General features: G+C 39.0%; 1 protein-coding gene across 1 annotated transcript in view; it reads left to right on the top strand.

Moving 5' to 3' along the window:
• Positions 1-27,163, top strand: part of MRPS31 (mitochondrial ribosomal protein S31) — a 42,314-nt gene extending 15,151 nt beyond the window's left edge. Inside the window, exons 5-7 of the mRNA XM_034936620.2 lie at positions 2,369-2,442; positions 7,174-7,317; positions 26,865-27,163. Coding sequence (XP_034792511.2) covers positions 2,369-2,442; positions 7,174-7,317; positions 26,865-27,094 — 448 coding nt within the window. The 3' untranslated portion in view covers positions 27,095-27,163. The remainder of the gene's footprint in view (positions 1-2,368; positions 2,443-7,173; positions 7,318-26,864) is intronic.
• Positions 27,164-27,741: the final 578 nt, after the last annotated feature.

Genomic DNA, 27,741 nt, shown 5'->3' with positions numbered 1-27,741 from the left:
CCCACCATCAATGAGAAGAAGGAAAGGCAGGAGGAAAAAAGTTTATATAACACTTTGAAATGGTAGATTATTTGTGGCCATTTGAATTTACTGATTTGAAGTTCTTAAAGATGCTGAGCCATGCCTTACATAGTTATTTTAGAATCTAAAGTTGTTCTGTATTTGCATAACGTTTCTGTTCTTTTTCTTCTTTAAACCCTGAAAGTGATAGATGGGAAGGAGGAACCAGATATTTGGCATGGTCTGACAAAAATTAACTTGTCTTTGTAGCAGGATATGCTCACAACTGGAGTGTTTTCAATGCATTGTATATTCCATGGATTTGTTTTAAGTAAAATCTGAAACTTGAGTTAACTCTTTCTGGGTGTTAAATTACTGATTTATACAGGAAAGTTGGAAAAGGTGGTCAGCAGTTAACACCGGAAGTTCAAGAGGTTATGGTGACTTTGGAAGATTATTTGAATTACTAATTTAAAGTGATTTAGCATCTGTTACATATTATTGAATAAAGGAGAAGGTGTACTTGGAGTTTTACTTAAGAATATTTAACTGAATCAGTTAATCCTCAAGAATATTTAACTGAATCATTCATCTTGGACATGATTCTGTGCAACTACATTAGGATGGTATATTATAATTTGATTTTTAATATTAGATTTGATATTTAATATTTAAAAAATTAGAAGCAAGTAGGAAAGGGTTTTCTGTGCTTTCAATGTGTTAAAAAGTCAGCCAGAGGTGAGTAAGGGGAAGCAATGGTGAGATGCCAAGTTTTTCACCCTGCTATGACTGGGGCAGGATCTGGGATATCAACCCCAGACAACCCAGGCCTGGATTGATTTTTTCTGTTGGAGATTGACAGTTCACACTGGCCTGCCTCAGAATGTTGGCACTGCCACTGACTAATTCTGTGACTGGGGCACCTTTTATAGCCTCCGTCAGGCTGTTTCCCCAGCTATAAAATGCTGAAAGTGAAACCTAGCTTAAATGGCTTTCTTAAGGAATAGAAAAGAAATACGTGTAAACTATCTGGTACATAGTAGGTGCTCAGCAAATGTCCATTCCCTCTCTTTGTAGTACGTTCCTCTTTTGAAATTCAATACTTTATCAAGGCATTTGCCCTCTGCTGTGACTTGCTTTAATCCACCATCCTGTTTATCAGACGTGCGGTTGAGGGAGAAGAATGCAAGGCACTGAAGAGAGTTATGGAGCGTAAAAGCCTTTGTTTACAAATAACTTGGAACCTGCTAGAGGGAAGATTATATGATTTGAGATCACGTTATTTAACGTTCATATGGTATTTGCATTTTTTCCAGTTATTTCTATTTAATAGAGAGAAGTAATTTAGTTTATAAAAAAACAAGAATTCAAAATTATTTTTAAAACTAACCCTCCAGTTTATTATTTTTTATTTTTCTTCAAGACGGAGTCTCGCTCTTATCGCCCAGCCTGGAGTGTCGTGGCACAATCTCGGCTCACTGCAACCTCTGCCTCCTGGGTTCAAGGGATTCTCCTGCCTTAGCCTCTCAAGTAGCAGAGATTACAGGCACCTGCCATCACACCTGGCTAATTTTTTTTTGTGTGTTTTTAGTAGAGACGGGGTTTCACCATGTTGGCCAGGCTGGTCTCAAACTCCTGACCTCAGGTAATCTACCTGCCTTGGCCTCCCAAAGTGCTGGGATTACAGGCGTGAGCCACCTCGCCTGGCCAGCCATCCAGTTTATAAACTGGATTTTAATCTGCCAGTAAATGTATTCAAGTAAATATGTGAATTGACGCATAAAGCAGTTGATTATCAAGTGTGTAAGAAAATGTTACCTATTAACTCTCTGATATTAATTTCAATAGTTAATTAAAAATAGTCATGTAAAGAAAGTTAATAATTATTTTAAAATACAGAATGATTGCTTTATGAAAGGGAATGTTGTGATTTACCAATGCAATCTTTTATAATTATAATTTGTAATTAAACATTGCAGTGTTTTCTGCCCTTAAAGACAAATGTTGAGTTTAACAGCTTCTATTTTGGCATGGTTATAGTTTTTCACAACATGGAGTTTTTAAAACCTTAATATAAACGCGAAAAAATAAAAATTATGGCAAATTAAGCTAATCTTTTCAATTAGGTATTTTGGAAATTAAATTGCTGTAATTGATTTGTTGTATTATGAAGCAAAACTTCAAGTGCACATTTCTGTTTTTTGTTTATCAGTCCTAAAAATGTGGCAATTTAGCTAATATTTTTGATGTGGGTCAGTGGAATTTTTAATTTCTACATAGAATATTTCACTTAAGATATTTTCTCATAGTTTTTGTTGACAGTTTAAAATATATTCATTAAAATGTTATTTTCTTTTTTTGGACTTAGGAAAAATATATTCACAGGGAAAAGACTTAATATTTTTGACATGATGGCAGTTACTAAAGAAGCACCTGAAACAGGTTTGTTAAGAATAACACTCTTTCTCAGGTGGAGAAACATTCCATCATTCCAGGATGTCCTTAGTGTTCTAATAGTTTGGATATTTTAATATTCCATTCTGTCATTGACCTGGATCCTGCTTATGAATGTGGCGGTTGTTACAAGGAAAACTTGGGACTGTAATGTCCCCCTAAACTGGGAAGGCGTCAAGAGACCAAAGAATAATTTGGGCAAGTCCAACTTGACGAATAGATGAGTTTACTAGAACTTACATTACATACTGGACATTCCTGAGCAGCTCTAGAGTCACCCTGCCTCCCATCTCTAAGCAGCCTTTCAGCTAATGTTTTGTTTGCCTACTCTGTGTGTGCGATGACTGTTACCTGATATGTTCCCAGGTATGCCCTGGGATGTTTGGGTTCTCAGGGATACCTGCTCCTCAGCTAGGCACCATGGCCTTGGCTCCCTGCTCAGCCTTCAGGATCCAAGCAACACACATACGCTCTTAAGTAACCTGGTGGGGGTTACTACAGTTGTCAACATTGCTAGTTTCGGTCAGGCTTCCCCCTTGAAATGTTGCATTCTGTGAGACAGCAGGAGGTAAGTACTACCGATTACCGAATACAGAGGTCCAGATTAGCTACTAATTTGGGTTAGAACAATAATAATCAACTACCATTTACAGTGTATCTCTATGCTATTACATAAAGATATACTGGTTCCTGCCCTTAGGCAGCTTAGAAGAGGAGACAGCATTTACAAAATAACTTACTGAAGTGACTTAGTGATTGTTTAGGAGATGGGAAGAACATTCAAGGAATATATTTAACAGACTTGTAGTGTTTTCTTTGGGTAAGAAATTTGCCATTTTAAGTCTAAAAGAGAAATAAGAGTGTCCTCTTGCTTGACATTAAATTTAGTTTACTAGTAAAATAAATGAAGAAACTTAATACAAATGGTCTCTAGTGTATAAGTGATGAGCATTTCTAAAGAAAAGAAGTTAGTTTTTTGGATATTGGTAGAAACAATGTTGTATATGGACTTGGGAGGCTGAGACAACAGGATGGCTTGTGACTAGGAGTTCAAGACCAGCCTGGGCAACATAGCCCCTTTCTCTAAAAAATAGAAAAAAATTATCCAGGCATGGTGGTGCATGCCTGTAATCCTAGTGACCTGGGAAGTTGAAGTGGCAGGATCACTGGAGCCCAGAATTTGAGGCTGCTGTGAGCTATGATTGTGCTATAACACTCCATCCTAAGAATCAAAGTGAGACTCCATCTCGAAGGGGGGAAAAAAAAAGAATGTTGTATATGATAGATAAGTTCCTAGGCGGGCCTCCAAAGGCTCATTTAATCTTTCTACAGTTACTTATACGAACTTTTGATTTTCCCTCTATTTAATAGACTATTAGGGGCTATATCTCATTCATGTAGCACCTACTCATGTGGCTTACAGATCATAGGAACTAGGTGTCTTAAATCTTAAATTCTTTTTTGAACAAACTGTACTATAAAATATATATCTGTAGAGGAAAGAAGTTAATTCAGTGTTTGTTCATTTGAATTGAAGGTGAAACTAAAAGAACAACCCCCTTCTTATATTACAAAAACTGCATTCTCTTGTGTATGATGAAAAGGAAGTGCAAAATGCGTAGGGACAAGGAATCGCCTCTTCCCTGCTCAAATGGTTAAGCGTGCATCAGAAAGGAATTTCTTGGCCGGGCACGGTGGCTCATGCCTGTAATCCCAGCACTTTCGGAGGCCGAGGTGGGTGGATCACTTGAGGTCAGGAGTTTGAGACCAGCCTGGCCAACATGGTGAAACCCTGTCTCTACCAAAAATACAAAAATTAGCTGGGCATGGTGGCGGGTGCCTGTAATCCCCGCTACTCGGAAGGTTGAGGCAGGAGAATCACTTGCACCCAGGAGGCGGAGGTTGCAGTGAACCAAGATTGTACCATTACACTCCAGCCTAAGTGACGAGCAAAACTGTCTCAAAAAAAAAAGAAAGAAAGAAATTGGTTGTCAGGGCAGCTGCTGTTGTCCAGCCAAAAGAGGCACTTGAAGATTCTTGAGATTCTTGAAGGAACCATCTTACTTTTTAAAATAAAAAAATCTTATTTCTAAAACTGAAGTTAGTTGGCAAGGAAGCATTGAAGTTTTATATATTTTATAAAACAGTATCAAATTATTATACTCTAGTTAGGAAAATAGCACACAACTTTAATAATTTACTCTAATGAAGGTACTGTTTAAATATGCTATACTTGCATGAGTCTAAAGAATGGTTTTTGTTCCCAATTAAATACAAGAATAGCAAAATGTGGAAACGTAAATTTAGCAATTGTTCACTGTTGTTTTCCCACCACCTGAAATAATGCTGGAAATACAGTTGGCATTCAGTAATTTTTTTATTGACTGATTGAATGAGTTATTCTGTTCCATGATTCCCATGTCTTGTTCCCCACTAAGTTCTTACCACTGCTACAAAGGATATACTCATAGGCCCTACTGGTTATCCTAGAGTCGACAGGCAGTATAGCTTAACAGAAAGAGTGTTGGTGTTGTGTAGAACTGGATTCAAATTCAGATTCTGCCACACTAACTTTTCCCCACCTATAAAATGAGGGCTACTACATACATCTCAAAGATTAAATGAGGTAATATGGGAAAAATGTCAGGCACAGTGCCTGGAACATAGTACATATTTAACAAATGCTTACAAATATTAGCAAGTGTAAAAATATAGTGATGATCCTAATGATGATGGAAAAGACATAGGTGGGTCAGTGACCACCAAGTAAAAGATAACTGAGACAATTAAGTTATTTTTGGTGTGATTGCTCTGTAAATGTGGCTAGTAAAGGCTAACAACTGATTGTTTCCCAGTATCAGATGATCTAGGCCAAATATCTAGCAGTCAGTGTGTGGCTAGATACATTTCTGCACATAAAGGCTCATAGAAATAGATTCAGAAAAAGCAAAATAGATAAAATAAGGCTTACCCAGGTAGAAGAGTAATTGAGCTATTTGTTGATATGCTTTAGTGGGGGCTTGGCAAAAGTGAGTAAAGAGGTAAGCTGGAGGATAGGTCATATGCAATCTATGCCTCTAACCCGGAAACTGTTCCTAGGAATTTGTTCTAAGGAAATATTACAGATACGCGCTAAAGTGTAACTACAAGGATATTTGTCACTATAGTATTTAAAAGAGAAAATATATAAATGATCAAAATATTGAATAGTAAGGGATTGTGATACATATATATGTCATATATATATATATATATATATAATGGGATACTGATGCAAGCATTCAGTGAAAAAAGTAGATTACCAAACTACACGATCCTCATTTATTTTAAAAAGTGATATCACACAGAAAAAAATAAGAAAGATAAAAGATGTTGGTAAAATAACTAAAGAATAAAAATATAGGGGAAAAGGTAGCCAAGGGATAGATATTGATATTCATTTTCTTTTTACAACTTTATTAAGGTGTAATTTGTGTGCAACAGATTGCATATATTTGAAGTATATAACTTGACTAATTTTGACAAACATATACACCCATGAAACTACCAGTTATAATTTTAAACATTTTCATGACCCTCCAAAGTTTCGTTGTGTCCTTTTGCAATACACGCAAACACACACACCCCACACACAGTATGTAGGCAACCATTGATCTGCCTTCTGTTACAATAGATTAGTTTGCATCTTTTAGAACTGTACATAACTGAAATCACATAGTATATACTCCTTTGCATCTGGCTTCTTTGACTCAGCATAATGATTTGAGATTCATCCATATGCTGTTACATGTACTAGTAACGCATTTTTATTACTGAGTAGTATACAATTGCATGGCTGTATCACATTTTTGTACCTATTCACCTGTTAGTGGACATTTGGGTTGTTTCCCAAATTACAACCCACATTTGGCTATTACAAAGAAAGCTGCCATTAACTTTTGTGTACAAGTCTTTGTGTGGACATGTATTATCTCTTGGGTGAATATATCCAGGGATGAAACGACTATGTTGAATAATAGATATATTTTAACTTTTTAAGAAGCTATCAAACTGTTTTCCAAGGTGGTTGTACCATTTTATGTTCCCAGCAGCAGTAACTGGTGAGAATATGGCTCATTTTCAAAAGATGATCTGAAGTTTCAAAAGTAAATAAGTTATTGAAACATGTAATTTGATAGTGGTAATTAGCCAACATGATAATACGTTACTCATAGGGTTTGTTGTGAGGATTACATGCACTAATGCATAAAATGCATTTAAGTGCAGAGGAAGTACTCAGTATTCATTAGCAGTTTTATTGTTATTCTGTTAATTTAACTTCTTTGGTTGTTAACAGTAGTACATTTGTGACTAATTTCGATAGACTAAAAATAAAGATAAACAGGCTAGACTTTAAAAATGAAAGTCACATATTCTACAAAAAACATTCACATTCATAAAAATACCCTTAAACAAAATACAAATTAATTTTTTTCTTTCCAGTAGAGGGGGCAGTGATTACCTGGCATTGTTGCAAAACAAAAGTTAAGCTTGCCATTATTGTAGTTACAATTTTTAATATAATTTTTGCAGTTATCTCTCAGTAACTTTTTATTATATACTATTTAATTATGAATGTCAGGGTCTGAAAAATACATGATCAATTCAGGATTGGTTGTAACTTTTAAAAAAAGATACTTACATTGACTTGTTGTTATCTAAAATGTCTTTATTATGTAGACACATCACCTTCACTTTGGGATGTGGAATTTGCTAAGCAGTTAGCCACAGTAAATGAACAACCCCTTCAGAATGGATTTGAAGAGCTGATCCAGTGGACAAAAGAGGGGAAACTATGGGAGTTCCCAATTAACAATGAAGCAGGTAAGTGTTAATTTCAGGGGATTATAAAATGTATTGATTGAGATTATTTCTGCCAGATACTTACTTTTAGAGTGTAGATACTTACATGAATTTCAAAACCTTTTGTGGATATCTTCATGGTGTCCTAAAATAAATCTGACAAGGTTTTTTAAAAAAGATGTTGGAATTTCACTTATTTTTAGATATTCGATAAGGAAAAATGAAGAAGTAAAACTATATGGCAAAAATCCATCATGAATTTCTATGACGTAAAAGGACTGAGAACTGCAAATGATACCAGTTTTCTAATCGCTAAACAGGATATTACTTGGTGAATCTTCAATAAATTAAATAAGGCGTATAAGATTATGCTTAAATTTTGGAGAACATTACAACTCTTAAAAGTCTCACGCTGGTGTCCTTTAGTCATAAAACCATTGCATTAATGAGGTGCAAGGAACTTGTATGAGCCAGTGAAAGTAAAAACAGTACGCTTTGGAAATCTTTGCCTGCATAATATAGGTGCTTTGAACTGGCAACAGAATATCATCTACTTTACTGGGTATTTTTTGGAGATGTTACCTCTTCCTAAATCAAAAGAAAAACAGTATTACTATGCTATTTATTTTTTATGATACCCATGTTGTCATCAGCTAAACATTTTAATTGAATTTATAGATGTATTTTGAATTAGAAAAGATTTATGGCTGGGTGCGGCTCACGCCTGTTATCCCAGCACTTTGGGAGGCTGAGGCGGGCGGATCGCCTGAGTTCAGGAGTTCGAGACCAGCCTGACCAACATGGTGAAACACCGTCTCTACTAAAAATACAAAATTAGCCAGGCATAACGGTGCATGCCTGTAATCCCAGCTATTCAGGAGGTTGAGGCAGGAGAATCATTTGAACCCGGGAGGCAGAAGTTGCAGTGAGCCGAGATCACGCTATTGCACTCCAGCCTGGGCAACAAGAGTGAAACTCCATTTCAAAAAACAAACAAACAAACAAAAAAAGATTCATTTACTTTTAGGGTAAGATTAGCTAGAAGTTGGAAAAGCCTAAATAAGTCTTAGGAAAATGTAGTCTGTATTTTAACCTTCATAATGTTATGGTATCATTGTAATATCTTAATTTTTGATAATCTTTTATTTGTTGGATTAATAGTTGGAATGGAAGCTTAAGTATCAGAAATATTTAGTCTTATATGTAAATAATATAATTAACATAAAGTGTTACTTTTTATAGGAAAACTTCAGAGACTTAGAGATTCTTTTAGCAAATTCTTAATATTTTGTATATTCGTATTGTTTTTGTTTTTTGAGATGGAGCCTCGCTGTGTCATCCAGGCTGGAGTGCAGTGGTGCTATCTCGGCTCACTGCAACCTCCTCCTCCCGGGTTCAAGCAATTCTCATGCCTCAGCCTCCCGAGCTAATTTTTGTATTTTTAGTAGAGATGGGGTTTTGCGGTGTTGGCCAGGCTGGTCTCAAACTCCAGACCTCGGGTGATCCACCCGCCTTGGCCTCCCAAAGTGCTGGGATTACAGGCGTGAGCCACCGCACCTGGCCTGTATATTCATATAGTACCTGCAATAATATAGCATACTGTGTTTCATGTATTACATAAACTGTATATTGCTTAAAGTATGGTTTCTGTGTTCTGGAAGGTATCAGGGTAACATAAAAAGACCAACGCCTTTTTAGTTGTACAAACCTGAGTACCAGCCCTGTCCATTTTAGCCATTTGCCTTTGAGGAAATTATTTAAGCTCCTGGGTATCAGTATCCTCTCTGTAAAATAATATCTGATATTAAGGAAAGATTTGGTTTACTCTTAAAACATGTTTGGATTTCATTATTTGAAGAAACTTGGGTGTTCCAAATCCTCATGGTTAAAAACCTGATTTAAAAACCCAGTATTAGGCCGGGCACAGTGGCTCATGCCTGTAATCCTAGCTACTTTGGAGGCTGAGGCAGGAGAATCACTTGAACCCAGGAGGTAGAGGTTGCAGTGAGCCAAGATCGTGCCACAGCACTCCAGCCTGGGTGACAGAGCGAAACTGTGCCTCAAAAAGAAAGAAAGAAAGAAAGAAAAAAAAAACAGTATTGAGGTATAATAATGTGACTTTATTCAGGAGAGTCGGTGAAGCATAGTGGTTTTAGAAGTTCCAGATCCTGAGTAAGTTTACAGACTTGATCTCTCCAAGCCTTACTTCCTTCATCTCTAAAATGTTGGGAATAATAATAGGACTCATTATACAAGATTGGTGTGAGAATTAAGTGAGGTTAAACAAGTAAAGCATCATCACCATCACCATCCCTGTTTCTACAGCAACAACATTGTGAAGGGGTTTGCTTCTGTAACTGTTTTCCATTGTATACTGTAACATTTTATTTTTCAAAATTTTACTTTATACTGGAACATTTTAAATCTTAAAATATTAGCAAGGATAGTATGTATTATCTGGGAACCACCAAATAGGGTGTTAGGAAAGCACGAACTCATGGTATGTTGTCATCAGCAGTCAAACACTTAAGTGCATCAAAATCTTGAGTGATCAAATTCCAACGGAATTTATCTTAAATTTGACCTGGTTTCTGAGAAAATTTAATTTCTAAAAAAGGAGAGAAACATTTTTTTTTGGTCAGGTTGGGGAGATAAATGTGACAGCTATCCACATGACACTGCATATTATTGATATTTCAGAGTTGGAAAAGGAGGTGATCAGTAACTCATTTTCAGCTCCTTAAGGCAGTTGTTACCTGAAGTAAAAACAGGAAAGGACTATGGAAACTCTTACTTTGATCGCTGCCCTGGGTACACACTTAGAAACTTGTACTTTGAGAAACTGGCATTGTAACCTGAAGCCTCAACAATTCAATAACTTTCTTTTATATTTCTTATACTTAAATGTTGAAATGAATGAAATACCTTTCTTTCCCTACTAATCATTAGCTTTATGAAGATTTATTTGGATTCTTTTGGGGAAAGATGTTTTGTTTTGTTTTTAGTAGTATTGGAACATAATATTGAAAATGACAAAGTGACATATCATGTGTTTACAATTTAGTTCGCAGTATGGTGTTTTTCCATTATATAAAAAATTAAGGTTTGTTGTTTTGCCACTTAATGCATATAAATTATTTTTCCAATTGAGAATAGCTTTTTTTCTGTTTCTGTTTCAAGAACTTGTTAGTCCCTTCCCTTGTGCTTTGCCTGCATGGAGATTTACAAGCGCTATTAGGTGGAATTGTTATCACTTAGACTTGGCACTAGTTTTATATGTTGGATTGTTAATGATACATTTTTATTTTAGCGTCTACTTTGATTTTAACTAAATTTAATCACATTTATGCCTACCCAGTAACAGAGTGTTTCTAAGGCTGGTTTTTATGGGGGTGGAGGATTTGTTGGGGGGGAGGGTTGGCTTCTTTAATACAACATAAAAGCATGATCCGTGAAAGAAGAAAGTGGTAAGTTGAACTATATTAAAAATAAGACATTTGCATTGTGAAAGACACTGTTAAAATATAAAAAGACAAGCCACAGTGTAGGAGAAAATATTTGCAAAACATCTATCTGTGATAAAAGACAGGTATACAAAATACATATTAAAAATTCTTGGCTGGGCGTGGTGGCTCACACCTGTAATCCCAGAACTTTGGGAGGCTGAGGCAGGTATATCACCTGAGGTCACGAGTTCAAGACCAGCCTGGCCAACATGGTGAAACCCCATCTCTACTAAAAATACAAAATTAGCCGGGCTTGGTGGCGCATGCCTGTAATCCCAGCTACTCGGGAGGCTGAGGCAGGAGAATGGCTTGAAGCTGGGAGGCAGAGGTTGTGGTGAGCCGAGATTGCGCCATTGTACTCCAGCCTGGGCAACAAGAGTGAAACTCTGTCTCAAAATAAATAAAATAAGATAAAGTAAAATAAAATAAAATAAAATAAAATAAAATGCAAAATATGGCCGGGCGCAGTGGCTCATGCCTATAATCCCAGCAGTTTAGGAGGCCGAGGTGGGTGGATCAGTTGAGGTTAGGAGTTTGAGACCAGACTGGTCAACATGGTGAAACCCCAACTCCTCTAAAAATACAAAAATTAGCCAGGCTTGGTGGTGCGCGCCTGTAATTCCAGCTACTCAGGAGGCTGAGGCATGAGAATCTCTTAAACTCAGGACAGGGAGGTTGCAGTGAGCTGAGATCTCGCCACTGCACTCCAGTCTAGGTGACAGAGCAAGACTCCATCTCAAAAATAAATAAATAAAAATAAAATGGGCTGGGTGCAGTGGCTCATGCCTGTAATCCCAGCACTTTGGGAGGCCGAGGTGGGCGGATCACCTCAGGTAAAGAGTTTGAGACCAGCCTGGCCAACATGGCGAAACCCCACCTCTACTAAAAATGCAAAAATTAGCCAGGCGTGATGGCGGGGCCTGTAATCCCAGCTACTCAGGAGGCTGAGGCACACGAATTGCTTGAACCTGAGAGGTGGAGTGTATAATGTCTTTGCTATTGTGAATAGTGCTGCAGTGAACATACATTGCTTGAACCTGGGAGGCAGAGATCGCGCCACTGCACTCCAGCCTGGGCTACAGAGCACGACTCTATCTCAAAAATAAATAAATAATAAAAAGAAAATGGCAAAATATCTGTTCAGATACCTTACCAAAGAACATATAAGGATGGTATGTGAAAGCATCATATGTTGTTAGGGAATTGGAAATTATTTTTTTCAAATAGCTAAATGTTTACTTTTTAATTTATGTCTCCTTTTTAAAACTCATTTATTTGTGTCTCTAATTTGTGTTTTCTTCCTATTTTTTTATTTCCAACTTTAATTTTAGGTTCAGGGGTACCTGTGCAAGTTTGTTACATGGGTAAATGGAGTGTCAGGGAGTTTGGTGTACAGATAATTTTGTCACCCAGGTAATCAGCGTAATACCTGATAGGTGGTTTCCCAATCTTCATTCTCCTCCCACCCTCCACCCTCAAATAGGCCCCAGTGTCTGTCATTCCCTTCTTTGTGTCTATATGTACTCAGTGTTTAGCTTCCACTTACAAGTGAGGACATGCAGTATTTGGTTTTCTGTTTCTGCATTAATTCACTTAGGATAATGGCCCCCAGCTCCATCTATGTTGCAGCAAAGGCCATGACCTCATGATTTTTATAGCTGCATAGTATCCCATGGTGTGTATGTACCCCATTTTCTTTATCCAGTCCACCATTCATGTGCATCTAGGCTGATTCCATGTCTTTGCTATTGTGAATCGTGCTGCAATGAACATACATATGCATGTATCTTTATGGTAGAATAATGTATATTCCTTTAGGCATATACCCAGTAATCGGATTGCTAAGTTGAATGGTAGTTCTGTTTTAAGTTATTTGAGAAATCTCCAGACTGCTTTCCACAGTGGCTAAACTAATTTACATTCCCACCAACAGTTTATAAGCATTCCCTTTCCTCTGCAACCTTAGGAGCATCTGTTGTTTTCAGCATTTTAATAGTAGCTATTCAGACTGATGTGAGATGGTATCTCATTGTGGTTTTGATTTGCATTGCCCGGATGATCCGTGATAATGAGCATTTTTCATATGTTTGCTGGCCATGTGTATGTCTTCTTTTGAGAAGTGTCTGTTCATCTCCTTTGCCCATCTTTTAATAGGGTTGATTGTTTTTTGCTTCTTCAATTGTTTGAGTTCCTTATAGATTCTGGATATTAGACCTTTGTTGGATACATAGTTTGCAGATATTTTCTGTCATTCTGTAGGTTTTCTGTTTATTGAAATTTCTTTTTGCTGTGCAGAAGCTCTTTAATGAGGTCCCACTTCTCAATTTTTGTTTGTGTTACAGTTGCTTTTTTTTTTTTTTGAGACAGTTTTCGCTCTTGTTGCCCAGGCTGGAGTGCCTTGGCGTGATCTCAGCTCACTGCAACCTCTGCTTCTTGGGTTCAAGTGATTCTCCTGCCTCAGCCTTCCAGTTAGTTGGAATGACAGGCGCCTGCCACCATGCCCAGCTAATTCTTTTTGTATTTTTAGAAGAGGCAGGGTTTTACCATGTTGGCCAGGCTGGTCTTGAACTCCTGACCTCAGGTGATCTGCCTGCCTCAGCTTCCCAAAGTGCTGTGATTACAGGGGTGAGTCACTGCGCCTTGCCTACAGTTGCTTTTTGACTTTGTCGTGAAGTCCTTGCCTGGGCTGTTGTCTAGGATGGTATTTCCTAGATCTTCTTGTAGGGTTTTTATAGTTTTAGATTTCACATTTAAGCCTTTAATCCACCTTGAGTTGATTTTTGTACATGGTCAAAGGTAGGGGTCCAGTTTCAGTCTTCTGCATGTGGCTAGTCTAAGGCTAATTTTTGATATGCTTTCCTAGAGTAATTCTCAATTTAGAGGCTTCAGTGGGCAAAGAAGGTCAGGATGAATGTTAATCACACTTTTGTTTCTATTCTTTAGTTGGTTTAAACTTTTTCACTTCTTATGTGTCCTCTAGGGTATCTGAAATATGTGCTGTAATATGATCCAACAAGAACAGTGAGAAAAGTTCAAATTACCATAAAACCCTAAAGAAGGGCTCTGTTATTTGGGCAAGTATAGTGTGGAGAAAATTAGGGGAAGTGTAAAGATTATTAGGTATGTGCTAACTGACAGGTAGCAGGATCTGTTTGTTGTTTTTGATGAGATTATGGCCTGTGAACAGGAGCCTTAAAGTACTGACAGGAAAATAAATAATAGTTTTGATAATACATAGAAGTGGAAACAGCAATTCAAAGTGAAAATGACTGAGTTTGGTTCAGTGCTCTACTATGGCCTTCTCAAAAATAATTGGTCATTGCTATTAACTGGATTTCACCCTTTATTTGTTGTACCATATTTTAAAAGTGTATTCAATACTTAAAGCAGAATTAGACACAATTAACCTGTCACTTTATTTGATTGTGCATCATATAGGATTTCCTTCTTATGTTTAATGTTTCACTGTCTCTTATGTTTTCTTCACTGTATTGTGCTTCTTTGGTTTATTAAAAATATTTTAAATTACATAAATAATAATGAAAGTTTATTTGCAAAAGAGTCAAATCGTGTGAAAGAATACTGTACTTTACCCCAGTTCTCTTCTTTTTTTCCTGAAATAACCATCGTCAATAGTTTGATATATGTCCTCTCACTCAACATTAAATGGCAGTTACAGATTTATCTGCTGTTTTATTTGACTTGTATGGGAGCATACCATACATATATTGTCCTGCAGTGTGCGTGTGTGTGTGTGTGTGTGTGTGTGTGTGTGTATTTTGTTACTTAGCAATATATCTTGAAAGCATTTCCTTGTCAGTACATAGAGATAGACCTTATTCATTTTATAGTTCTATATGTCCCATTGTTATGAATGCAGACTATAATTTCTTTTACCATTTTCCTTTTGAATGATGGAGCTATAGTAGATCCTTTTACACATGTTCTTGTGTACATGTTTGAGTACAATTCAGAATAGGTATATTTTCAATGGCAATAAATACTTACAAAGTCTCTTCTGAAATGATAGCCAGTCAACCAACTATGTAAAAATTCTGTTTCTCCACAGCCTAACTGATACTGGATATTGTTAACCTTTCAAATGTTCTGGGTAAAAAATGATATCAGTGGTGTTTTTATTTGCATTTCCCTGATTGATAACCAGATTACAAATCTTTTCATATGTTTATTGGCTATTTGTACTTCCTCTGTGACTTACGTTTTTACATCCTTTGACTGTTTCTGTTGGGCTCTTTGTTAATAGTGTTTGTAGGAACTCAATGTATTATGCACTTTCATTCTTAAACTCTTACATGTGTTGGAAATATGTTTCCCAGTTTGTCTCTTTGCCTTCTTTTAAAATAATTTGACTTTAAAAATCATAGTAAGCATTTAGTTTAATATAAGTTTAATATAAAAGGTAATAATATAAAGCACAAGGCTTATAAAGCAGTTCTTTTTATCACCTATTAAGCCTGTTCTCAGAGCCAACAGTTTTTAATCTTTTAGCTGTGTTTTATTTTTTATATTTCTAAATTATATGCTTACCTCTATTTTAGATGTCATCTAGTATATATATCTTCTCCTCATCCTTCCAATGTAGATATATTACAATTTTTTGTAAGACATGAATTCATTGTTTACACTAATATGACTATGGACAATTGTGTGGGGTGTTGTTTTGTTATTTGGGGTTTTTTTGTTGTTTTTTTTTAAATTTTTTTTTTATTATACTTTAAGTTTTAGGGTACATGTGCACATTGTGCAGGTTAGTTACATACGTATACATGTGCCATGCTGGTGTGCTGCACCCACTAACTCGTCATCTAGCATTAGGTATATCTCCCAGTGCTATCCCTCCCCCCTCCCCCAACCCCACCACAGTCCCCAGAGTGTGATGTTCCCCTTCCTGTGTCCATGTGATCTCATTGTTCAATTTCCACCTATGAGTGAGAATATGCGGTGTTTGGTTTTTTGTTCTTGCGATAGTTTACTGAGAATGATGATTTCCAATTTCATCCATGTCCCTACAAGGGACATGAACTCATCATTTTTTATGGCTGCATAGTATTCCATGGTGTATATGTGCCACATTTTCTTAATCCAGTCTATCATTGTTGGACATTTGGGTTGGTTCCAAGCCTTTGCTATTGTGAATAATGCCGCAATAAACATACATGTGCATGTGTCTTTATAGCAGCATGATTTATAGTCCTTTGGGTATATACCCAGTAATGGGATGGCTGGGTCAAATGGTATTTCTAGTTCTAGATCCCTGAGGAATTGCCACACTGACTTCCACAATGGTTGAACTAGTTTACAGTCCCACCAACAGTGTAAAAGCGTTCCTATTTCTACACATCCTCTCCAGCACCTGTAGTTTCCTGACTTTTTAATGATTGCCATTCTAACTGGTGTGAGATGGTATCTCATTGTGGTTTTGATTTGCATTTCTCTGATGGCCAGTGATGGTGAGCATTTTTTCATGTGTTTTTTGGCTGCATAAATGTCTTCTTTTGAGAAGTGTCTGTTCATGTCTTTCGCCCACTTTTTGATGGGGTTGTTTTTTTCTTGTAAATTTGCTTGAGTTCATTGTAGATTCTGGATATTAGCCCTTTGTCAGATGAGTAGGTTGCGAAAATTTTCTCCCATTTTGTAGGTTGCCTCTTCACTCTGATGGTAGTTTCTTTTGCTGTGCAGAAGCTCTTTAGTTTAATTAGATCCCATTTGTCAATTTTGTCTTTTGTTGCCATTCCTTTTGGTGTTTTAGTCATGAAGTCCTTGCCCATGCCTATGTCCTGAATGGTAATGCCTAGGTTTTCTTCTAGGGTTTTTATGGTTTTAGGTCTAATGTTTAAGTCTTTAATCCATCTTGAATTGATTTTTGTATAAGGTGTAAGTAAGGGATCCAGTTTCAGCTTTCTACATATGGCTAGCCAGTTTTCCCAGCACCATTTATTAAATAGGGAATCCTTTCCCCATTGCTTGTTTTTCTCAGGTTTGTCAAAGATCAGATAGTTGTAGATATGCGGCGTTATTTCTGAGGTCTCTGTTCTGTTCCATTGATCTATATCTCTGTTTTGGTACCAGTACCATGCTGTTTTGGTTACTGTAGCCTTGTAGTAGAGTTTGAAGTCAGGTTGTGTGATGCCTCCAGCTTTGTTCTTTTGGCTTAGGATTGACTTGGCGATGTGGGCTCTTTTTTGGTTCCATATGAACTTTAAAGTATTTTTTTCCAATTCTGTGAAGAAAGGCATTGGTAGCTTGATGGGGATGGCATTGAATCTAGAAATTACCTTGGGCAGTATGGCCATTTTCACGATATTGATTCTTCCTACCCATGAGCATGGAATGTTCTTCCATTTGTTTGTATCCTCTTTTATTTCCTTGAGCAGTGGTTTGTAGTTCTCCTTGAAGAGGTCCTTCACATCCCTTGTAAGTTGGATTCCTAGGTATTTTATTCTCTTTGAAGCAATTGTGAATGGGAGTTCACTCATGATTTGGCTCTCTGTTTGTCTGTTGTTGGTGTATAGGAATGCTTGTGATTTTTGCACATTGATTTTGTATCCTGAGACTTTGCTGAAGTTGCTTATCAGCTTAAGGAGATTTTGGGCTGAGACAATGGGGTTTTCTAGATATACAATCATGTCATCTGCAAACAGGGACAATTTGACTTCCTCTTTTCCTAATTGAATACCCTTTATTTCTTTCTCCTGCCTAATTGCCCTGGCCAGAACTTGCAACACTCTGTTGAATAGGAGTGGTGAGAGAGGGCATCCCTGTCTTGTGCCAGTTTTCAAAGGGAATGCTTCCAGTTTTTGCCCATTCAGTATGATATTGGCCGTGGGTTTGTCATAGATAGCTCTTATTATTTTGAAATATGTCCCATCAATACCTAATTTATTGAGAGTTTTTAGCATGAAAGGTTGTTGAATTTTGTCAAAGGCCTTTTCTGCATCTATTGAGATAATCATGTAGTTTTTGTCTTTGGCTCTGTTTATATGCTGGATTACATTTATTGATTTGCGTATATTGAACCAGCCTTGCATCCCAGGGATGAAGCCCACTTGATCATGGTGGATAAGCTTTTTGATGTGCTGCTGGATTCGGTTTGCCAGTATTTTATTGAGGATTTTTGCATCAATGTTCATCAAGGATATTGGTCTAAAATTCTGTTTTTTTGGTTGTGTCTCTGCCCAGCTTTGGTATCAGAATGATGCTGGCCTCATAAAATGAGTTAGGGAGGATTCCCTCTTTTTCTATTGATTGGAATAGTTTCAGAAGGAATGGTACCAGTTCCTCCTTGTACCTCTGGTAGAATTCAGCTGTGAATCCATCTGGTCCTGGACTCTTTTTGGTTGGTAAGCTATTGATTATTGCCACAATTTCAGATCCTGTTATTGGTCTATTCAGAGATTCAACTTCTTCCTGGTTTAGTCTTGGGAGAGTGTATGTGTCGAGGAATTTATCCATTTCTTCTAGATTTTCTAGTTTATTTGCGTAGAGGCGTTTGTAGTATTCTCTGATGGTAGTTTGTATTTCTGTGGGATCAGTGGTGATATCCCCTTTATCATTTTTTATTGCGTCTATTTGATTCTTCTCTCTTTTTTTCTTTATTAGTCTTGCTAGTGGTCTATCAATTTTGTTGATCCTTTCAAAAAAGCAGCTCCTGGATTCATTAATTTTTTGAAGGGTTTTTTGTGTCTCTATTTCCTTCAGTTGTGCTCTGATTTTAGTTATTTCTTGCCTTCTGCTAGCTTTTGAATGTGTTTGCTCTTGCTTTTCTAGTTCTTTTAATTGTGATGTTAGGGTGTCAATTTTGGATCTTTCCTGCTTTCTCTTGTGGGCATTTAGTGCTATAAATTTCCCTCTACACACTGCTTTGAATGTGTCCCAGAGATTCTGGTATGTTGTGTCTTTGTTCTCGTTGGTTTCAAAGAACATCTTTATTTCTGCCTTCATTTCGTTATGTACTCAGTAGTCATTCAGGAGCAGGTTGTTCAGTTTCCATGTAGTTGAGCGGTTTTGAGTGAGATTCTTAATCCTGAGTTCTAGTTTGATTGCACTGTGGTCTGACAGATAGTTTTTTATAATGTCTGTTCTTTTACATTTGCTGAGGAGAGCTTTACTTCCAAGTATGTGGTCAATTTTGGAATAGGTGTGGTGTGGTGCTGAAAAAAATGTATATTCTGTTGATTTGGGGTGGAGAGTTCTGTAGATGTCTATTAGGTCCGCTTGGTGCAGAGCTGAGTTCAATTCCTGGGTATCCTTGTTGACTTTCTGTCTCATTGATCTGTCTAATGTTGACAGTGGGGTGTTAAAGTCTCCCATTATTAATGTGTGGGAGTCTAAGTCTCTTTGTAGGTCACTCAGGACTTGCTTTATGAATCTGGGTGCTCCTGTATTGGGTGCATATATATTTAGGATAGTGAGCTCTTCTTGTTGAATTGATCCCTTTACCATTATGTAATGGCCTTCTTTGTCTCTTTTGATCTTTGTTGGTTTAAAGTCTGTTTTATCAGAGACTAGGATTGCAACCCCTGCCTTTTTTTGTTTTCCATTTGCTTGGTAGATCTTCCTCCATCCCTTTATTTTGAGCCTATGTGTGTGTCTGCACGTGAGATGGGTTTCCTGAATACAGCACACTGATGGGTCTTGACTCTTTATCCAATTTGCCAGTCTGTGTCTTTTAATTGGAGCATTTAGTCCATTTACATTTAAAGTTAATATTGTTATGTGTGAATTTGATCCTGTCATTATGATGTTAGCTGGTTATTTTGCTCGTTAGTTGATGCAGTTTCTTCCTAGTCTCTATGGTCTTTACATTTTGGCATGATTTTGTAGTGGCTGGTACCGGTTGTTCCTTTCCATGTTTAGTGCTTCCTTCAGGAGCTCTTTTAGGGCAGGCCTGGTGGTGACAAAATCTGTCAGCATTTGCTTGTCTGTAAAGTATTTTATTTCTCCTTCACTTATGAAGCTTAGTTTGGCTGGATATGAAATTCTGGGTTGAAAATTCTTTTCTTTAAGAATGTTCAATATTGGTCCCCACTCTCTTCTGGCTTGTAGGGTTTCTGCCGAGAGATCCGCTGTTAGTCTGATGGGCTTCCCTTTGAGGGTAACCCGACCTTTCTCTCTGGCTGCCCTTAACATTTTTTCCTTCATTTCAACTTTGGTGAATCTGACAATTATGTGTCTTGGAGTTGCTCTTCTCGAGGAGTATCTTTGTGGCGTTCTCTGTATTTCCTGAATCTGAATGTTGGCCTGCCTTGCTAGATTGGGGAAATTCTCCTGGATAATATCCTGCAGTGTTTTCCAACTTGGTTCCATTCTCCCCGTCACTTTCAGGTACACCAATCAGACGTAGATTTGGTCTTTTCACATAGTCCCATATTTCTTGGAGGCTTTGCTCGTTTCTTTTTATTCTCTTTTCTCTAAACTTTCCTTCCTGCTTCATTTCATTCATTTCATCTTCCATTGCTGATACGCTGTCTTCCAGTTGATCGCATCGGCTCCTGAGGCTTCTGCATTCTTCACGTAGTTCTCGAGCCTTGGTTTTCAGCTCCATCAGCTCCTTTAAGCACTTCTCTGTATTGGTTATTCTAGTTATACATTCTTCTAAATTTTTTTCAAAGTTTTCAACTTCTTTGCCTTTGGTTTGAATGTCCTCCTGTAGCTCAGAGTAATTTGATCATCTGAAGCCTTCTTCTCTCAGCTCGTCAAAGTCATTCTCCGTCCAGCTTTGTTCTGTTGCTGGTGAGGAGCTGCGTTCCTTTGGAGGAGGAGAGGTGCTGTGATGTTTAGAGTTTCCAGTTTTTCTGTTCTGTTTTTTCCCCATCTTTGTGGTTTTATCTCCTTTTGGTCTTTGATGATGGTGATGTACAGATGGGTTTTTGGTGTGGATGTCCTTTCTGTTTGTTAGTTTTCCTTCTAACAGACAGGACCCTCAGCTGCAGGTCTGTTGGAGTACCCTGCAGTGTGAGGTGTCAGTGTGCCCCTGCTGGAGGGTGCCTCCCAGTTAGGCTGCTCGGGGGCCAGGGGTCAGGGACCCACTTGAGGAGGCAGTCTGCCCGTTCTCAGATCTCCAGCTGCGTACTGGGAGAACCCGTGCTCTCTTCAAAGCTGTCAGACAGGGACATTTAAGTCTGCAGAGGTTACTGCTGTCTTTTTGTTTGTCTGTGCCCTGCCCCCAGAGGTGGAGCCTACAGAGGCAGGCAGGCCTCCTTGAGCTGTGGTGGGCTCCACCCAGTTCGAGCTTCCTGGCTGCTTTGTTTACCTAAGCAAGCCTGGGCAATGGTGGGCGCCCCTCCCCCAGCCTCGCTGCCGCCTTGCAGTTTGATCTCAGACTGCTGTGCTAGCAATCAGCAAGACTCCGTGGGCGTAGGACCCTCTGAGCCAGGTGCGGGATATAATCTCGTGGTGTGCCGTTTTTTAAGCCCGTCGGAAAAGCGCAATATTTGGGTGGGAGTGACCCGATTTTCCAGGTGCCGTCCGTCACCCCTTTCTTTGATTAGGAAAGGTAACTCCCTGACCCCTTGCGATTCCTGAGTGAGGCAATGCCTCGCCCTCCTTCGGCTCGCGCACGGTGCGCGCACCCACTGACCTGCGCCCACTGTCTGGCACTCCCTAGTGATATGAACCCGGTACCTCAGATGGAAATGCAGAAATCACCCATCTTCTGCGTCGCTCAGGCTGGGAGCTGTAGACTGGAGCTGTTGCTATTCGGCCATCTTGGCTCCTCCCCCGCCTAGCGTCATTTGGGGTTTTTTGAGACAGGGTCTCACTCCGTCACCCAGACTGGAGTGCAGTGGCAGGATCATGGCTCACTGCAACCTTGAATTCCTGGGCTCAAGTGATCCTCCCATCTCAGCCTTTCTAGTGAGGAGAGGACCACAGGCACACCACCATGCCTGGCTAATTTTTTTTTCTAAAGACGAGGTCTCACTATGTTGCCCAGGCTGGCCTCAAACTGCTGGGCTGAAGTGATGCTCCTGGCTTGGCCTCCCAAAGTGCTGGGATTACAGGTGTAAGCCACTGTTCCCAGCCTGGAAAACTGTTTAATGGTAAGACAAAAAATTACTATATATTCTTTCCTGTTCCCACTGAAAGTTAACAATTGCTTTATTTTTCTTCCTATTTGCTTTGTTTTTCCTTGAGTCTCTAGCTAAGTTTTCCTACATGTCATACAGCCTCTCAAATTCACATGCACAAAAATATTGAATTTCCTGTTAATTTTGTTTTTTGTCCATGAGTACCTGGAGTTGTCTGTCTGTAGCTGTCATCTATACCTAGGTCTTCTGGCACAACTGTCTTCCTATCATTTTGCCCTCCTACTGGGACTTCTGTCCCTTCTATGTTGGATACCCTTTCTTTTTGGACCACATATTTTCTACTCTATCTCATTTTGTTGAAGCACATGCTTTGAGACCCTTGATATATAAAATATCTTTCCTCTGTCTTGGTACTTTTTTAATGGTTTACTTGAGGATAAAAATCAAGATTGGAAATAGTTTTATTTCACAATAAGCCTTTGCTCCATTGTCTTTCTTGCTTTGTCACCCAGGCTGTAGTGCAGTGGCACGATCTTAGCTCACTGCAACCTCCACCTCTCAGGTTCAAGCTATTCTCCTGCCTCAGCCTCCCTAATAGCTGGGATTACAGACATGAGCCACTGCACCTGGCCTTTTTTTTTTTTTTTTTTGAGTCAGAGTCTCACTCTGGTTGTCCAGGCTAGAGTGCAGTGGCACATTCTTGGCTCACTGAAGCCTTGACCTCCCAGGCTCAGGTTATTTCCCACCTCGGCCTCCCATACAGGCGCCCACCACCATGCCTGGCTAATTTTTTATATTTTTATTAGGGACGGGGTTTTACTATGTTACCCAGGCTGGTCTTGAACTCCTGCACTTAATAAGCAATCCACTCGCCTCATCCTCCCAGAGTGCTGGGCTTACAGCCATGATCCACGTGCCCAGCCACTCCACTGTCTTATGTTGTTGAGAATGCTTTTGCCATTTTTTCCATTCTTATCCTAGATTCATTGTATGTGATCTCTTTTATTTATTTTTTGGTAACTTTTAGCATCTTCTCTTCATAATATTCATAAGTTTCAGGAGGGTTATCCTTGGAAAGGGATTTTGTTTACAATCATTGTTCTAGACATTATTAGATAATTTTAATCCAGTAACTTCATTTTTCAATTCTAGGTAAATTTTCTTGTATCATTTGATAATTTCGGCCTCCCAATCTTTTTCTTTTTCTCCTTTTGTTCTATGCTCCGGGGACATTCTTTAACTATTATCTTACAATCTCTCCATTGGATTTTTGTTGCCATATTTTTAACTTCCAAATGCTTCATTGGGCTGGGCGCGGTGGCTCACACCTGTGATCCCAGCACTTTGGGAGGCCGAAGCAGGCGGATCACCTGAGGTCAGGAGTTTGAGACCAGCCTGGCCAACATGGTGAAACCCCATCTCTACTAAAAATACAAAAATTAGCTGGGCATGGTGGTGAGTGCCTGTAATCCCAGCTACTCAGGAGGCTGAGGCAAGAGAATTGCTCGAACCCAGGAGGCAGAGGTTGCAGTGAGCTGAGATTGCACCATTGCACTCCAGCTGGGCAACAAGAGTGAAACTCCCTCTCAAAAAAAAAAAAAAAAAAAAAAAAAACCAAATGCATTGTTGCTGTTCTTCTTCTTTTTAGTGTTAGATTTTTCCCCCCCAAAGTGTTGAGATTACAGGCATGAGCCACTGTGCCTGGCCCAGTTTCATTCTCTTGAAGGCTCTGGGCTGTAAATGTCACACATCACTTCTGTTTAGGTTCTGCTGGTAATAATTTAAACATATGCTCATGCCTAACCCAGAAGGGGCTGGGAAATGTAATGTTGCTCAACAGCCATGTACAGGTTTTTTTTTTATTCTTTTAAGAGGTGTAGTGTCACTCTGTCACTCAGGCTGGAGTGCAGCGGTGTGATCACAGCTTACTGCAGCCTCAAACTCCTGGGCTCAAGTGATTGATCCTTCTGCCCCCAGCGTTCCAGGTACTAGGACTACAGGTGCACACCACCACACCTGGCTAATTTTCAAATGTTTTGTAGAGATGGGGTCTCACTTTGTTGCTCAGGCTGGTCTTAAACTCCTGGCTTCAAGCTATCCTCCTGCCTCGGCCTCCCAAAGTGCTGAGATTATAGACATGAGCCACCATCCCCTGCCCATGCACATGTTTAGTTCTTTTACCAAGATAAAAAGCCAGAATGGATTTGAGAGATAGGTATCAGTTCCTGCCAAGGTGTCTGTCACTTACGCTAGACACTTTCTTAAAATGTCTACTGTTCTTTGAATGTTTGTTTATACTTGAGAGGAAGGCCATGAAAAGCTGTTTGTTAAATGCATGTGAATGGATGGGACTAGTTAACTGGTGGCTTCATTTGAGAGGAATTGGGAAGGAACGTCTTCATTTAAGGACCTCTGTAACTCCATATTTATAATCTTCTCACTGAGTTTCTCCAATGAGAAATCTTCCAACCGCTTGACTTGAGGCTACAGGCCTTGGCTGTAAGATAATTTAGAATGTGTAGAATGTCTTTAGCAAATAGAGGTTTAATTTGTACATAGCTCTGTAGCCTTTTTCTATTTATCTAGAACTTATTTTTGTATATAGTATACCCTCTTTATTGCTCTCTTTTTTTTTCCTTTGCATTATATGTGCCAGTACCACTTGGCTGTCATTCATTCATTGATTCATTCATGAAAGATCTATTCATTCTGCCCTCCTGGAGCATTCTAAGTTAAAAAGACTGTTGATCTACTTTATCTGATATTCATACAGCCAGTTATACTTTGAAAAAAATTAATGTACCAAGATAACATTAACCATCCTTTTTACTTTCAATCTACCTATGTGGTGTTTAAGGTGAATTTCTTATGAACAGCATATCGTTGGTTTATGTTTTTATATCCACTGTGCCAGTCTCTGTCTTTTAATTTGTATACTTAGATTATTTACATTTAAAGTATTATTTTCTGTTCATTTTCTCTATCTCTCGTTCCTCTGTCTTTTCTTTTTTCTTTTTCTTTTTTTTTTTTTGGACAGAGTCTCACTTTGTTGCCCAGGCTGGAGTGCAGTGACGCAATCTCAGCTCACTGCAACCTCTGCCTGCCAGGTTCAAGCAGTTCTCCTGCCTCAGCCTCCCGAGTAGCTGAGACTACAGGCACATGCCACCGTGCCCAGCTAATTTTTGTATTTTTAGTAGAGACGGGGTTTCACCACGTTGGCCAGGCTGGTCTTGAACTCCTGACCTTGTGACCTGCCCCCCCCACCCGCCACCCCCAGCCTCCCACAGTGTTGGGATTACAGGCATGAGCCACCACACCCGGCCTCCTCTGTCTTTTCTTGGCTTTTTTTTTTTTTTTGAGACAGGGTCTCACTCTGTCGCCCAGGCTAGAGTGCATGGTATGATCACAGCTCACTACAGCCTCGACCTCCCAGGCTCAGGTGATCCTCCCACTTCAGCCTTTCAAGTAGCTGGGACTACAGGCATGTGCCACCACACCTGGCTAATTTTTTGTAGAGACAGGGTTTTACCATGTTTCCCAGTCTGGTCTTGAACTCCTGGGCTCAAGCAATCCCCCTGCCTCAGCCTCCCAAAGTGCTGGGATTATAGGTGTGAGCCACGGCACCTGGCCTCTTAGCTTCTTGTGAGCTGCCTGAACATTTTTCACAATTCCGTCTTATTTATGTATTTTAAAATATAATTTTTATAGTGTTCTTGATGGTTGCCATTATTTATGAAAATATTCCTTAGCGGCCGGACGCAGTAGCTCACACCTGTAATCCCAGCACTTTGGGAGGCCGAGGCAGGTGGATCACCTGAGGTCAGGAGTTCAAGCCAGCCTGACCAACATGGTGAAACCCCATCTCTACTAAAAATACAAAAATCAGCTGGGCGTGGTGGCAGGCGCCTGTAATCACAGCTACTGGGGAGGCCGAGGCAGGAGAATCACTTGAACCTGGGAGGTGGAGGTTGCAGAGAGCCGAGATTGCGCCATTGCACTCCAGCCTGGGCGACAAGAGTGAAACTCTTATCTCAAAAGAAAAAAATAATCATTAGCAATAATTGCTATCCTATTGATTGATTGATTGATTGATTGAGACAGAGTGTCACTCTGTTGTTCAGGCTGGAGTGTAGTGGCTTGATCTTGGCTCCCTACAACCTTTGCCTCTTGGGTTCAAACAATTCTTATACCTCAGCCTCCCAAGTAGCTGGGATTACAGGCACATGCCATCACGCCTGGCTAATTTTTTTGGTATTTTTAGTGGAGATACGGTTTCACCATGTTGGCCAGGCTTGTCTTGAACTCCTGACCTTGAGTGAGCCGCCTGCCTCGCCTCCCAAAGTGCTGGGATTATAGGCGTGAGCCACCACGCCTGGTCTTGCCACTACATTTTTAACATTTACAGCATGCTAGGCATTGTAAATGAACTTTATATATAGTTTGTGTCTGTTTGATCTTTACAAAAATGCCAGCAAGGTGCTATTTTAGTTCTCATTATTATGCTTGAGGAATCTGCTGCTCAGAGAAGTTAATTAATTGGTCCAAAGTCACTGTTGTTAAATTGGTGGGCAAAGTTAGATCTAACTCCGGGCCAGGCGTGGTGGCTCACGCCTGTAATCCCAACACTTTGGGAGGCCGAGGCGGGCAGATAACTTGAGGTCAGGAGTTCGAGACCAGCCTGGCCAACATGGCGAAACCCTGTCTCTACTAAAAATAAAAAAATTAGCTGGGCGTGGTGGTACATGCCTGTAGTCCCAGCTACTCGGGAGGCTGAGGCAGGAGAATCACATGAAACCCAGAAGGCAGAGGTTGCAGTGAGCTGAGATCGTGCCACTCCACTTCAACCTGAGCAACAGAGCAAGACTCCATCTCAAAAAAAAAAAAAAAAAATGCAACCTAGGTCTAACTCCAAAGTTCATGCCTTAAACTGTAATATTATATTACCTCATTAATATTATTTTTATGATGTAGGTTTTGTATTTAAAATTGTAATGTATTTGGTCTCATTTCCTAGGTTTTGATGATGATGGTTCAGAATTTCATGAACATATATTTCTGGAGAAACACCTGGAGAGCTTTCCAAAACAAGGACCAATTCGCCACTTCATGGAGCTGGTGACTTGTGGCCTTTCCAAAAACCCATATCTTAGTGTTAAACAGAAGGTTGAGCACATAGAGTGGTTTAGAAATTATTTTAATGAAAAAAAGGATATTCTAAAAGAAAGTAACATACAGTTCAATTAAGACCATGGAAATTTTTATTTCAAACAATTAGAGATGGATATTACAACTAAATAAAATAATTTTACTAGAGTTTGTATATGTTATGTTGATTATTACATTTGATTTGGCTGGTATAAATGTTACATTGTTTTCAAAAATATGATGGTAACTGAAAAATATTCTTGCATGGAGAAAAATCATCAGTATTCATAGGTTCAAAAGAATATCTGGGAATTAGTAATACATTTAAGACAACAACTCCTAACCTTTTTCTTTTCACTCGGTGACCATACTTCTTTGAAATACAATACAATTACTGGATGATATCACAGTACTATGTTATAAGAGTTGAGATGATTTATAGACAGATATATATGTACATACGTTTATTTGTTTACATTTATACATATATTTTACACTAAATTAACTACCCTCACCTAAGTCTGGGTCACTATAGAGAAATTAATCTTGTAGAAATAAAGGGCTTATTCTAATCCATTCTAGTACTTTAGGTCTTCATGCCAAAGTTAGAATTATTTCTTTTCCATCATGCTGCTGAGCAGCGTGACTCAGCTTTCATACAATTCAAAGGATTGAGGGCTGGGCACAGTGGCTCATGCATATAATCCCAGCACTTTGAGAGGCCGAGGCAGGAAGATCACTTAAAC

The sequence above is a fragment of the Pan paniscus genome, chromosome 14 (genome assembly GCF_029289425.2).
Source record: "Pan paniscus chromosome 14, NHGRI_mPanPan1-v2.0_pri, whole genome shotgun sequence".
Taxonomy (NCBI): domain Eukaryota; kingdom Metazoa; phylum Chordata; class Mammalia; order Primates; family Hominidae; genus Pan; species Pan paniscus.
The sequence above is the reverse complement of the archived record's forward strand: the minus strand, read 5'-3'. Positions and strand labels throughout refer to the sequence as shown.